The 14,189-nt window shown below is 46.5% G+C and overlaps 1 protein-coding gene across 8 annotated transcripts in view; it reads left to right on the forward strand.

Annotated features, from left to right (window-relative positions):
- Nucleotides 1-14,189, forward strand: part of LOC142501084 (heparan-alpha-glucosaminide N-acetyltransferase-like) — a 202,256-nt gene that overhangs the window by 175,874 nt on the left and 12,193 nt on the right. For 5 of the 8 annotated variants that reach the window (XM_075610413.1, XM_075610415.1, XM_075610416.1 and 2 more), the window contains one exon: nt 13,686-13,756. The exons of 2 other annotated variants lie outside the window; for them this stretch is intronic. In XM_075610413.1, the coding sequence (XP_075466528.1) occupies nt 13,686-13,756 (71 nt within the window). One more of the 8 variants, XM_075610417.1, reaches the window with a different exon arrangement.

Here is a 14,189-nt window from a genome sequence, read left to right on the forward strand (position 1 = left end):
TATATATATATATATATATATATATATATATATATATATATATATATATATTCATTTATTAGGGCAAAGTTCTTTGAATCATTGTTAAGATTTAAGCAATGTTTTTCCTGTAAAAATGGGAATTTTGTAAAAATAAAATAAAAACACGTTGTTGTATTCTGGGTGTGAAAATAAAAATAGTATTGGTACCCAGTACGCCCTAGTGCAGGGGTGGCCAGTCCAGTTCTCAAGTCCAGACTGATTCACCTGATCCACCTGTGCTGAAGCAGGTATATCCTGTGAACCTCATCTGCTGGTGACCCTTGAGGACTGAAGTTGCCCCCCCCCCTCCCCCTGCCCTAGATGAATAACGCTTCAATCACTGATCGATGGTGTCTTTGTCCAACATTTTCTTTCCTCTGTCTCAGCGGGGACAAGCTCTGCCAGCTCTGTGATGTATGATCTGCATGAAGTGTAAGACACTTGCACAAGATACTAACACTTCATGCAGCTGCCAGAAAACATCTGTGCGCTATTCAAGTTGCTGTGCATCAAAGCAAACGTGATGCATGGACCCCGTAGCGGGAATTCACCTTTAAGACAGAGCCCTCTTGGAGTGAGTTCACCTTTAAGATAATGGTGATAATTGTCCTATTAACAGAGCTGGCTGCATAACCCATCATAGTGACAGGAAAACAATAGGATCATATTTACAGCAAAAGTCACAGCTGCCCCAACCAAGATGAAATTAACTTTGATTTTATGTCATGTGGATGTTCATTAGTGACACGCTGGGGGCTCAGCTCTGTATATGGCGCTGACCCATAACTCATCGCGACACTCACAGGGCGCCGGATCCAGGCACGCTGTATGAGAGACGTCCTACTGCAAATAGACCTAAATGAAGAATACATTGTAATAAAGAGGCGAGCAGTGTGCGTTTAATTAACCCGCTCACTGCCAGATGGGCTAGCACTGCATTGCAATGGGTTAAAAAGGACATTTCAGAATTATTGCTGGGGCACCTGTTATTGCAGGAACCGAATAAACCTGCCTTGTTCTCTTTGCCACCGTCTAAGGCAGGTTTGGGCAATTCCTGTCCTCAAGGTCAGGTTTTAAGGATATTCCTGCTTCAGCACAAGTGGCTCAACCAACGACTGCGTTGGCCCCTCCTGGTCTAAAGCAAAGAAGAATTGGTAGGTTTGTTCTGTTGCAGGAGAAGCAGGAGCCAGAGAGGTTAATAATTAAACCGGAAGCACTTTTACCTTCCTTTGTAAGTAATGGCATCACAAATTAAACATGGACAGCCCCCGAATTGAGACAAATAAGAGTGTCTCGATAAGTATAGTCTACCTGTCATTCTGTGCAGCTCCACCATTGAACAGTTTAAAGAAGGTGCAGTTAGCCTTTAAGGGACGAGGTTAATTAGACCCCATTAGGGGACAGAAAGAGGCTTGGGGGGAGGGGCTGGTTCTGATGGCGGCCAAAATTTCCCATAGAAGTCACTGGGAATTTTAAGCCGAAAATCCCCTGATCGGCTGCTTAGACATACAGTAAATCCTTATTTACTGTATGTACTGTTATAGTGCCACCCCACTCAATCACGCTCTCACCACTGCACTTATAGGGAAAATCACTTTAAATCGCCTCAGCTAACTTGGGGTTTACTTTAGGAAAAGTTGTCCCTGCCCCGCAGAGCTTACAATCTAAGTGGTAAGTAGGGAGAACTTACAGGGACAGTAGGAAGGTGTTCTGGTAAGTGTGTGTGCAAGGGGTCAAGGTCAGTCATGTATGTATTTATATCTTTATTTATATATTGCTCAATTCAGGTACATTGCGCTTCACAATACATGTGACATTATAACATAACACATCATAGGACTAAGCGCTTCAGATAAAACAATAGGAAAAGGAGTCCCTGCCCCAAAAAGCTTACAATCTAAATGGAGAGAACTTACCACAATGCCCTACTACTGTCTCTGTAAGTGCATCTGCAAGGGGTCCAGTTCATAGCATGAGATGTATAGTATCGGCCAACGGAGCTACCCATATGCTTTGTTAAGGAGGTGGGTTTTAAGAAAGGTCCAAAGGTGGATAGAGAGGGTGCCAGTCGGGTATTGAGGGGAAGGGCATTCCAGAGGTGCGGGGCAGTCAGTGAGAAAGGTTTTAGGCGAGAGAGGGCTTTAGATACAAAAGAAGACATCCTTGAGCAGATAACAAAAGTTGAGCAGGTGCATGGCGAAAAATGAGGACTGTGATGTAAGGAAGGGCAGAGCAGTGTATAGCCTTAAAAAAGAGGGATCATTTTGTAAGTAATGCAGGATTTAATGGGAAGCCAGGAGAGGGATTTCAGCAGGGGAGACGCTGAGACAGAGTTAGGAAAGAGTAGAGTGATTCTAGCAGAAGCATTTAGGATTGATTGTAGGGGAGACGGGTGAGAGGCAGGAAGGCCGGACAGCAGGAGGTTACAGTAATCGAGACGGGAGAGAATGAGGGCCGGTGTTAGGGTTTTGGCAGTAGAGCGACAGAGGGAAAGTGCTCAACGGTTCCCCACTGACTTTCTACAGCGTATAGGGAACCCCTCCAAATCTGCGTCATGAAACAGTGGACCCTCTAAGTAAATACGTTAGGGGTTACGGATAAAAAAAGTGGATTTAATGGCCAACATATTGCATCTCAGGTAATTACTGTAGTGAAGAGCATAATCCTACATTCTGGCAAAGGGAACCACAAGGAATCCATCATACCGGCTACGTCTGCTTTTATATCAGAGTACGGTACATAATGTCCTTATCCCGGCCCTTCTGGTTACTGTCTTGTCTCCGTGTGTTATTCACACGCCTTCTGACAGCACATTTGCAATCCTAATCAGCCTGTGGAGAGAGAGATATATTGAGTACCACTGGGTGCTGGCTTTGTGGGGATGTTTAAAGGTTGCAGTGTACAATGAACCACTTTCTACTTTGGTGTTAACCAGCTGGGGACCTTCAGCGGAACTTTATTTGGGATATATATATATATTCAAGGAGTTCTCCCAATAATATAGGAATGGAGAAAAATGCATTGCATTTACCTTTCACCTCCTTGTAACCTTGATCACCCCGTCACCTTCTCCTTGTGTCTGAAGGGAGGCATTTAGTGTGTAGTGCTGCTTATAAGATCAGTGCTGTATAAAAATACATTGTTTAAATGATCCCATTAAACAGATTCTGCTTCTGTGCCTCGCAAAAGGAAGAAGTGTGGGGCAGTTGTTTATAAGGGTGATTGTCTGCAGGTATTTGCAGCGAGAAAGGATCTCATTGAAAGACCTTCAAACTTCAAAGCATTTCCTTAAATAATAAGTATCCGGCTGCGGTAACCTCAGACCTCTCCCAATTAGTGTTAATGAAATGTTTTGGAACCTTTCCCTTTACCAGCTGCTTCACTTACATCACCTTCATATGAAAGTATTCTGGGTTTCTAAAGCTTGTTGACGATCATTGGTCATATATATATATATATTATTGGATGCTTGGGCAGATGATGGAGCTGTTGATATGACGGGTGTTCACGCGTTCAAATCCAGAGGTTATCTAGTGTTTAATAAGTGTAGCACTCTTACACCCCCCCCCCCACCACCCCAGCAGGAGATACACAGCTTCTGCTACCTGTGTGTGTTGCGGATACCTGTTAGGGTAAGGAGAGCTGAGTTGGATCTGTGGTGCTATGGAGATCAGTACAGGCTTAGGTTCTTTCTGTAGTTCTTCTCATGGTGTTAGCGCCTCCAGCCGTAGTGGGCTCCAGGGTGTCCAGAGATCAGCCCCCACTATTGCACACGTCTCCCTCCTGCCCAAGGACTGATACTTAGACAAGAGTGTAATGAACAAGGGTCTTTATTGCATGGCATGCACCCACTGCAGATGGTTCCATACAGCAATGCAGAGTCTCAGAGGTCCCTGGCCTCTGGATGGCAATGGCCCCTGGTCTTACAGGGCATCTGTGGATTGAATCAGATGTTCCCCCAGCACAGAGGCTGGGGATGAGCATGCTCATCCCACCATGGGAGAGACTCACAGCTCTACTGCTCTCTCTTCCTCCTCCAGAGCAGGACTGACTAAATTTGCCACTCCCTCCTAGGAGTAACCAGAAGGGGCGGGCTCATGGTCTATACCTATACCAGGTAGGATTACACAGGCCATAAGTCCCCACCACACTTCTGTCACTCATAAGAGAGGCATGAGGGAGGTCAAAAAGCCCATAGATTAACCTGTCATAGCCTAGACTGCTTGGAGTTACATGACAGGGAGGAGAGAGAGGCCAGAAGATACAGACCATGTTACATACATACATCAGAGAGGGCAGCAACACACGGCTACAGTATACTCAAGGGGTTTAATTATGGTTATTGGTTAAAGGGCACAAAAACTAGCAGTACTGTGTTTAAATGCAAGATAACCACATGAAATAAGAGGAAGGAACTTCAGCCCGAGTGTTCAAAATGTTGATATTTCAACAACACTAGTTTAGCTTTTGCTTGTATTATTTAGATCAAGACTGATCAATTCCAGTTTTCAAAGGACACCAACAGGTCAGGTTTTCAGGATATTCCTGCTTCAGCACAAGTGGCTCAATCAGTGGCTCAGTCAAAGCCACTGATTGAGCCACCTGTGCTGAAGCAGGAACTGATTGAGCCACCTATGCTGAAGCTGGGACTGATTGAGCCACCAGTGCTGAAGCAGGAATATCCTGAAAACCTGACGTGTTGGTGGCCCTTGAGGACTGGAGTTAGCCGCCTCTTGTTTAGATGTTTGAGAAAGGTATAACTCAAGCGGCTGTATTCTCTCCACTGGCTGGTTTGTCTTATGAAGGAATGGTGATCACAGTAAATGATTTCTGTGTATATTTTTAGAATAAGTGTCACTGGAGGATTAACCCCAATGCAGAGTTATTTATTTATTTAGTGTAGTTCCTGTAGGCACCATGAACATGTACTGTAGAGCATTACAAATACTACAAATCCTTGGACCTAAGAGCTTACAATTGAAAATGTCAGTACACAATGATCTGGAACATGCTGATACACTTAAGTATACACCCCATGGTTCTGAAGTGGTTAAGAAAGAGTGGGATTCTTTTTGCAGCATCCTGATGAAGCCCTCCGGACTCTGAGTTCTGATTGGCTGAACATGGCCCCAGTGCATGTTTTTGTTAAAAGAACCAACCTTGTCACGTTGCGTCAGCCTGCGTCATCAGTGGGGGAGATGTCACTGCGATGCAAGGCCATTTGTCAACAACAACGTTTGAGAGCCTTCTTCACCTATTGTTCCTGCTCTTGATGGCGACAGCGTGCATCAGAGCTTGTTGTGTTTGCTTTAGAATGTGTGAGGAACTCATCCTCTTTCATGTGTATATAACTTAGCAAAATAGATTAGTCACCATGAAACGGAGACACTAAACTGTTATTCCATTTATTCCATTGAATCGTTGCATCCTACTTTATCACGTGCTTAATACAGAGGTAGGAAGGCTTACCAGCTACGTTCCCACGAGACGGTCGTGACCCGATTAACACTGTGGGGGTTCCCATTGAGAAGCATGGCTTTCCCCCCCACCTCCCAGCGAGATCGCAGCAGACGCTGTCCCCAGCGCCGCAGAATTTAGCATTTTCGTTCGCGGCGCTGGGGACAGCGTCTTACTACACCTGTAGCTTTTCCACTTTAGGCTGAGTCCCCAGTGTAGGTTGCGTCGCGTGCTATGGCGTGTGCGCCACACACAACAGCACTACCTCTATGGGGTAGGCCCTTGTGGCCGTATGTGTGTGGGCGTGCAAAGCGCGATGACGCGTACGCTGGCAGGGAAGACAAGAATTTTGTCTTCCCGTGCAGCGATGCGATCACATGGTCGGCGTGCAGCCAATGGAAGGGCAGATATGCCCCATCATGGCCCCGCACATCCCATCACTCCCCTACAGACCACAAAACGCGGCTTTCAACTGTGCACTCGCCGCCATGCCACCAGGCGCGTGCTGCAGGTAAGACTGGCCGTACTGTGAGAAGCATTGTAACAAATACCGCAGTATATACAGGAGGGCTCCCCAATGTTCAGTTCAGGACAACATGTGCTGTACCTATGCAAAATGTCATGGTTTTAATTAAAGCTGGGTTCATTGGTGCATTAAGTATTAATTAGAGAAATCTTGAAAATCTGGCCTGTTGGCTACTTTTAGGGACCGAATTTAGGGAACTCTGATAAACAGAATGCATTGTTTCCGGTAGGGGTGAGTTAGGGTACCATACAGTACCTAGGTGAGGGAGGAATGCAGCAGCAGTTCCAGTGATTCCGTGATCAGGACTGAGGTATAAAACAGGGTTCAGAAAATGAAAGCCTAAGATAAACCACGTGGAAAATAAAACAATATTTCTCCAAAACAGAAACCAGTGGATGCGATCAGGATAAAAAAAAGTCAAAGTAAAAGACACTGTGCAAATGAGTAGTTATACAAGACCTCTTAAGTCTCTCCTTTAGTTCTGCAGAAGAGACTTGTGTAGTAAAGTCTCCAGGCGGCAAAACCGGGCCAAACAAAACCGCCCCAGATTTACCATAGGAAAGTAACTGCATGAATCTGGTGGGATTATTCTGCGCTGGTTTTGCAGCTGGCAGACTTTAGTAATGAACATTCAGTCATTCGGACTGAAGCAGGGATTTCCTTCAAACCTGTCCTGTTTAGGGTCCTTGAGGACTGAAGTTGGGATCCACTGATCTAAGTGATCGTTTAGATCCAGAACAGCGTTGCGTGCTCAGGCGGCAATGAAAGGCTTCACCTATCTGCTAGCAAAGGTGCGGCCAACTCCTGTACCCAAGGGCCACCAACAGGTCATGATATCCCTGCTTCAGCACAGGTGGCTCAATCAGTGGCCCTGTTGGTGGCCCTTGAGGACTGTAGTTGGCCACCCCTGTGCTAGTACAAGGGCATGCGAGACGTTGTACCACAATGCATTGCACGCGACACTGGCAGCACAGGGGTTAAGCAGTGCATCTGTGCGTGGCCCAATCAATGAAACTTATTCCATTTGCAAAACATGAAGTGTATATAAAAAGGAACAAGACACTGGTTACAGAAATCCATACTTTAGAGAACAAGGTGGTAGAGCAGAAAAACATTAAATTTAAAAGAGATGGAGAGGATTATCTAGAGAGTACCAATATTAAATGGCAAAAACTAGTGCCGACCACAGTGGAGACACCTAGGAATCATAAATTTAAGAATTATGACAAAGCATTACCAGGGAATATAAATTCTACATATAGACCGAATTTTATACGTGATGACAATTTGAAGAATAAAGACTCTGCACAAGAGACTAGGACAGTACAGTTTCAAACTGATACACGTAGAAAGGAGATTATTCCCCCTAGAGAGCACCATCACTCATATTAACATAAGGACGATCATCATCAGAATAGAGACTAGAGAACAAACAAACCCACATCAGATTTTCGCAGTAACTTTAGGTCATATGACAATGAAGATAATAGAGCTAGGAGATATACACCACCCCCAAAGAGAAACTATAGAGAGGGATGAGATGATAGAAGATCACCTCCAAGAAGACATCATGATAGGAGAGAAAGAAGTAGGAGTCTACCTCGGAGTAGAAGAAGTAGGAATTATACCTCAGACACTTTTTTAGAACAGGACAGGCTACATCCTGTGACGACCCAGAATCAGTTCGATATTCTGGGGAAGAATTCAAGTCATGGACAAAAGGACGCACAAAACAGAAAAAGACGAGGAAAACGGGGAGGGAGAAAATCCAGTAAAAAAGAAGCAAAGCAAATCTACTATATATTTCTCAAAGTGTCCTATGTGTCGTTGCCTGTCTGTCTGTCTGTATGTGTCTCCCTGTGTCCCTCCCTGTGTCCCTAGCGGCAATCACATTGGACCTTAGGCCAGGCCAATGAGATTGCTCCCTTGGCCCGCCCGCCCCTGCACACCTCTCATTGGCCTGAGGCGGAGTGACGACACACACACACACCGCGGCGCTCATCGGGACCCGCGCGCACCTCCTCCTCTCCCCGGGTCTCCCGCTTTCCCGCGCTTTTTCCTCCCCCCCCCCCCGGCGCCGCTACAGCCAGCGGGGGAGCAGAGCGAGCGCCCGGGACACAGCGGGGGACTCTCACCTCCCCACGGCTCTCACCACCCAGAGGCCACTCCCTCACCCGGCACTCACCCCCCCCACCCGCTCCCCCCGTTCACCCCCCCACTCAGCCCCCCCGCTCACCCCACACACACACACAGAGCACGCGGCTCTCCCCTCACCCGGCGCTCCCCCCCCCCCACACACACACAGAGCACGCGGCTCTCCCTTCACCCGGTGCTCCTCCCCCCCCACCCACACACAGAGCATGCGGCTCTCCCCTGACACAGGCCACTCCTCCTCCGGCTGTCTCCACCTCTCCCGCGAGAGGCACAGTACCTCCTCACCGGAGCGTCTCAGCCTCTCCGCTGAGGAGCCCGAGGTGGAGGAGGAGCGCGGCCGGGACCCGTAGGAAGAGGAGCGCGGCCGTGTTCAAGGTGAGGAAATGCAGGGGAATAGGTTATTTACCGCGTCCCTGACTCACCCTGCCCTTTGCCCCCCTGCCCTTTGCCCCCCTGCCCTTTGCCCCCCCTGCCCTCCCTCCCCCTTCCCTTTGCCCCCCCCTGCCCTCCCTCCCAATGCCCTTTGCCGCCTGCCCTCCCTCCCAATGCCCTTTGCCCCCCCTGCCCTCCCTCCTAATGCCCTTTGCCCCCCTGCCCTCCCTCCCCCTGCCCTTTGCCCCCTGCCCTCCCTCCCAATGCCCTTTGCCCTCCCTCCCCTCCCTCCTAATGCCCTTTGCCCCCCCTGCCCTCCCTCCTAATGCTCTTTGCCCCCTGCCCTCCCTCCTAATGCCCTTTGCCCCCCTGCCCTCCCTCCTAATGTCCTTTGCCCCCCTGCCCTCCCTCCCCCTGCCCTTTGCCCCCTGCCCTTTGCCCTCCCTGCCCTCCCTCCCCCTGCCCTTTTCCCCTTTGCCCCCCTGCCCTTTGCCCCCTGCCCTTTGGCCTCTTGCCCCCTCCCTCCCTGCCCTCTTGCCCCCCTCCCTCCCTGCCCTTTGCCCCCCTCCCTCCCTGCCCTCTTGCCTCCCCTGCCCTCCTGCCCCCCCTGCCCTCTTGCCCCCCCTGCCCTTTGCCCCCCTCCCTCCCTGCCCCCCTCCCTCCCTCCCTGCCCCTTCCCTCCCTGCCCCCCTCCCTCCCTGCCCTCTTGCCTCCCTGCCCCCCTGCCCTCCCTGCCCTCTTGCCCCTCCCTGCCCTTAGCCCCCCCCGCCCCTCCCTGCCCTTTGGCCCCCCGCCCCTCCCTGCCCTTTGGCCCCCCCGCCCCTCCCTGCCCTTTGGCCCCCCGCCCCTCCCTGCCCTTTGGCACCCCCACCCCTCCCTGCCCATTGACAGATGCAGAGAAGCAACTTAGATCCAAAGGTCTTAATTTTGCACCCTCTCAAGGTCCAAATGGTTTCAATTTGTACATTGATTGTCATAAATTTGTCAGACAATTAACGTTAAAAAGATTTTTCCTGAATAAGGAAGCAATGACGAGAGAAAATAGCAAGTTAAATCAAACAATCATTAGTGAACCTCTCCAAGAAGATCCCTATAAACACTCAACACTTAAAAATAGATCAACATTTTATCCCAGTGGGCACAAGGGCAACCATCTAGAAGTGTTTGGTCAAGCGATACGGGAAGATTTAGAGGAAATTACAAAAAAACCTAAAGAATATAGAGATAATCTTAGTAAACAAGAGAGTAGTGCTTTAAGAAATGTAATGGATGACAACGATATTATTTGCAAACAAGCAGATAAGGGGGGAGGAGTTGTCCTTATGGACAAAACCTACTACCTAGCGGAAGCTGACAGATACAACTACTTATGAATGTTTGAAAACAGACCCCACTAAGACATTCAAGGATGAATTATTACAATTACTAATGAAGGGGAAGGATAGAGGGATCCTCAGTGATAAAGAGTTCGATTATCTTAACACTAAAGATCCAATTATGGCTGTGTTCTATTTTCTGCCGAAGATCCATAAGAGCCTCACAGCGCCTCCCGGAAGACCCATAATCTCTGGGATAGGATCTCTAACCTCAAATTTATCTGAATATATAGATTTTTTTCTTCAGCAGTACGCACAGGGGATGAGATCCTATCTCAGAGACACTATGGAGGTGCTGGAGGTTCTGTCAAAGGTAGAGTGGAAGGACAATTTCATTATGGTCACCAGTGACGTCACATCACTTTATACGAGCATAGACCATACACAAGGCCGTGAGGCAGTGGGAAGAGCTTTAGATACCGACGATGACTTAATGGATGAGCAGAAAACGTTTATATTAGATAGCATTTTATATAAACACAATGTTTTTCATTTCAACGGACAATATTTTCTACAGCGGTGCGGCACTGCTATGGGGACTAGGTTTGCGCCAAGTTATGCGAACATCTTTATGGGTATGTGGGAACTAGATAGGATCTGGACCAACAACCCATTTGGCGCAAAACTAGTCCTCTGGCGCCGCTATATAGATGATATCCTTTTCATCTGGCGAGGCAGTGCCATTGACTTGGAGAAATTTCTATTGTACATTAACGACAATAATCTTAATTTAGCATTCACGTCACAAATTAGCAGTTCGTCATTGGACTTCTTAGATCTAACTATTTATATTGAGAACAATGTACTCAAAACAAAGACATTTTTTAAGAAAGTATATAGCAACAATTTTTTAATGAGGAACAGTTGCCACCAAAATAAATGGCTGGATAACATTCCCCCAGGTCAATTGAGACGCATACGATGCAACTGTACTGAAGAAACCGCTTTTAATGAACAGGCCACTATTTTAAAGAATCACTTTTTAAAACGGAAGTACGATGAAACAGAATTAGATAAGGTAATCACAAATATTGGGCAATTGGACAGAACTGAACTTTTAAAACCTAAAGAAAAAAGACCATTTGGTGAATTTGAGGTACCGTTCATCACCCAGTTTAATAGGGATCATAGAAGGATTACCGGAGTGATTAAAAAACACTGGCATCTCTCGCACCAAGATCCTATTTTTAAAGGTGTCTTACCTGAAAATCCGAGAATTATTTTTAAAAAAGCCAACAATCTTAAAACTAAGTTAGCCCCAAGTACTTTTAAAACAAAAAATGTATTGAAACAGAGCCATTGGTTAACACAGAACCCAGGTTTTTATAAATATTCAAGCTGCAAAGCTTGTAAAAATGGAGACGGAGAGAAAGTCATTTTCAAGTCAACAGTAACAGGAGAACAATTCAAGACGGATACTTTTATAAATGGTAGAACTACTTACGTAGTGTACTTACTGCAGTGCTCGTGCGGCCTGCAGTATGTGAGCCGCACGAGCAGGCCTTTAAGAGTGCGGATATTAGAACATATCGGTAATATCTCTCGGGGTCTGGTCACACATAGTGTATCTAAGCACTTTCTATTGAAACACAACAGCAATCCCGGTGGCCTGATATATAGAGGCCTAGAACATGTCCCTATGAACTGGCGGGGAGGGGACCATATGCAAGCATTAGCTCGTAAAGAAACAAAATGGATACACAGGATGAAAACTCTAACCGCGCAAGGTCTTAATATCGATATAGATCCAGGAGCTTTTATCTAAGTCTCAATAAGATGTGTTTTTATGATTGGTATTCTATCTATGTCTTCACATGTATCATTTACTAACATTATTTTGAATTAATTTTCTCATTTGATCTTCAGTTTCTACTTTCCCCGATCGGCGCAATGTTTATTTTTATTTTTTGTCAAATCACCTGTCCGAATGAGATATTTATTGAATTAGCATATGAAGTAGTAATTGTTATATCTTTGTAAACTATTTGTATTCCACAAAGTAGGTATTAGGTCTGTGCAATTTGCACTATTTATTATTGCTATATCAGTACCAACTGTCTATTAGCAGTCCTCTGTACCACTTTGGTGGAGTTATGAGGGGCCAAACAATTGACCACTTGGTAAGGCATGTATTTGGACAGCTATTTTAGCGTCACAGCAATTGCACATTATCTACTACAATTTTGTTCTATTAGCACTTATTGTCTATCAGTTGATAACGGTATCAATTAGTTATCAGTCTCTTCATCCATAGGATATCTTTTTTAATTATCACCAGTGATTTAGGTGCAAAGGTATATGTATTCCATGCAGGCATGCATCTGGGCAGCCATCCCAGAGTCATATGTATCATGCAAGTACCCAGTGCTATTTGTATTGGCACATTATTACTGACTGTCTATCAGCAGTCATCTGTACCACTCTGTACTGGGTATGGAGGTGCTAAGCAATTTACCATCTTGATAGGCTTGTATTTTTACAACTATTTTAGCGTCGTAGCAATTGCTTATCATTCATTATTGTCATGCTTTATCAGTATATACCAGTAGACACTTGTTCAACTCTGCATTAGTCATTTTGTCCTTAAGAAAACCCTTTTTAATTACCATCAGCTATTTAGGTGCCAAGTTATGTACAATTTAGACAGGCATATACCCGGGCAGCTATTTCAGTGTTAATTATAACTATTGCACAAGGACCCTGTGCTATCCCAGCTGTATTACATTCATTCACAATCAAGCCACTATGTAAAGAAGACACAGACTCCTCCTTCAGAACCTGCCGAAGCTTACGAGCGAAACGCGTTGTTCTGAGGATGATTTTGGACATCACGAGCCACCGTAGGCATACCTGGACTGCCGTTCGCCGCCAGACCTTCCGGACGCGGAAGTCAGGGTAAAACACTGATCGTGCCATACAAGAGAGCTGCTGTGAGTCCTGGGACATTATTGACTCCTTAATCGGACATTTTAACTTGTTCTTTGATTAAAGTGTTGGGTTTTTATATCCATGGCTTATTTTACCTATGAGTGACCAAGGAGGATTGAGTTCTACAAGCGAGGCTTAGATTTTCTCTGAGTGTCCACACTCACATATGGCCATGTGAGTGGTTTTTATATATCTCTTCATTACATTGTCACTCATTAGTGACATACACCCATTGTTTCCCATCCATCTCTTCTGAGATCACCTTCAGGTACCAGTGATTCATGAAGCAAGCTCCAGGCTAAAGCTGCCTATTATGTGATGTGTTTACACTCACACATGGCCGTGTGAGTGATTGTGATATTTTGAATTACCCATTTACCCTTCCACCCACCCAATTTCCCTATGCCAATCCAGTTCATTGGTTCACTGATTTTGTTTTTTGCTTTCTTCTGGTTTGCGCTCGCCTTATTGTGTTTCCCGGCAATGAAAGGCTTCGCCTATCTGCTAGCAAAGGTGCGGCCAGCTCCTGTACCCAAGGGCCACCAACAGGTCAGGATATCCCTGCTTCAGCACAGGTGGCTCAATCAGTGGCCCTGTTGGTGGCCCTTGAGGACTGCAGTTGGCCACCCCTGTGCTAGTACAAGGGCATGCGAGACGTTGTACCACAATGCATTGCACGCGACACTGGCCGCACAGGGGTTAAGCAGTGCATCTGTGCGTGGCCCAATCAATGAAACCACTTAAGATCACGGCACGGACATCTGTCCCTTTTGGTCTGCGATGCTGACGTAGAGATATCCATACTTGCTGCTGTGTATTGACTGACCGGTCGTCTTATTGCATTCCCGCAGGGGATTATCTCGGCCATCTTAACCAAGTGCACAAGGGACGAAGGATTTATTCCCGTCAATAAAAACCTTTGGTAAGTGCTGCAGGGTCCGGATTGGAAGGGTTGTTACAAGAAAGCATTGTGATTTTTCAGTAAGTCGCACCATTGTCAGCCCAGCCCGACATAAACAACTTCCAACTCTCCGTGAGAAACACAGTGTCCCCCGGTGTTACCATTCACCACATCTTACATGCCAGGGGCGCTCAACTGCAGTCCCCAAAATCCCCCCAACAGGTCAGGTTTTCAGGGTATCCCTGCTTCAGCACAGGTGGCTCAATCAGTTCCTGCTTCAGCACAAGTGGCTCAATCAGTGGCTCAGTCTTTTGAGACACCTGTGCTGAAGCTGGGATATCCTTATAACCGGACTTGTTGTGGGGTCTTGAGGACTGGAGTTGAGCACCCGTTTTATGCTGTCTGCGGTGATTCCCACTTTGATTTGTTGCAGCAGTCGGGGTGTAGCTGTGGG

This window comes from Ascaphus truei, chromosome 8, assembly GCF_040206685.1.
Source record: "Ascaphus truei isolate aAscTru1 chromosome 8, aAscTru1.hap1, whole genome shotgun sequence".
Classification (NCBI taxonomy): Eukaryota; Metazoa; Chordata; class Amphibia; order Anura; family Ascaphidae; genus Ascaphus; species Ascaphus truei.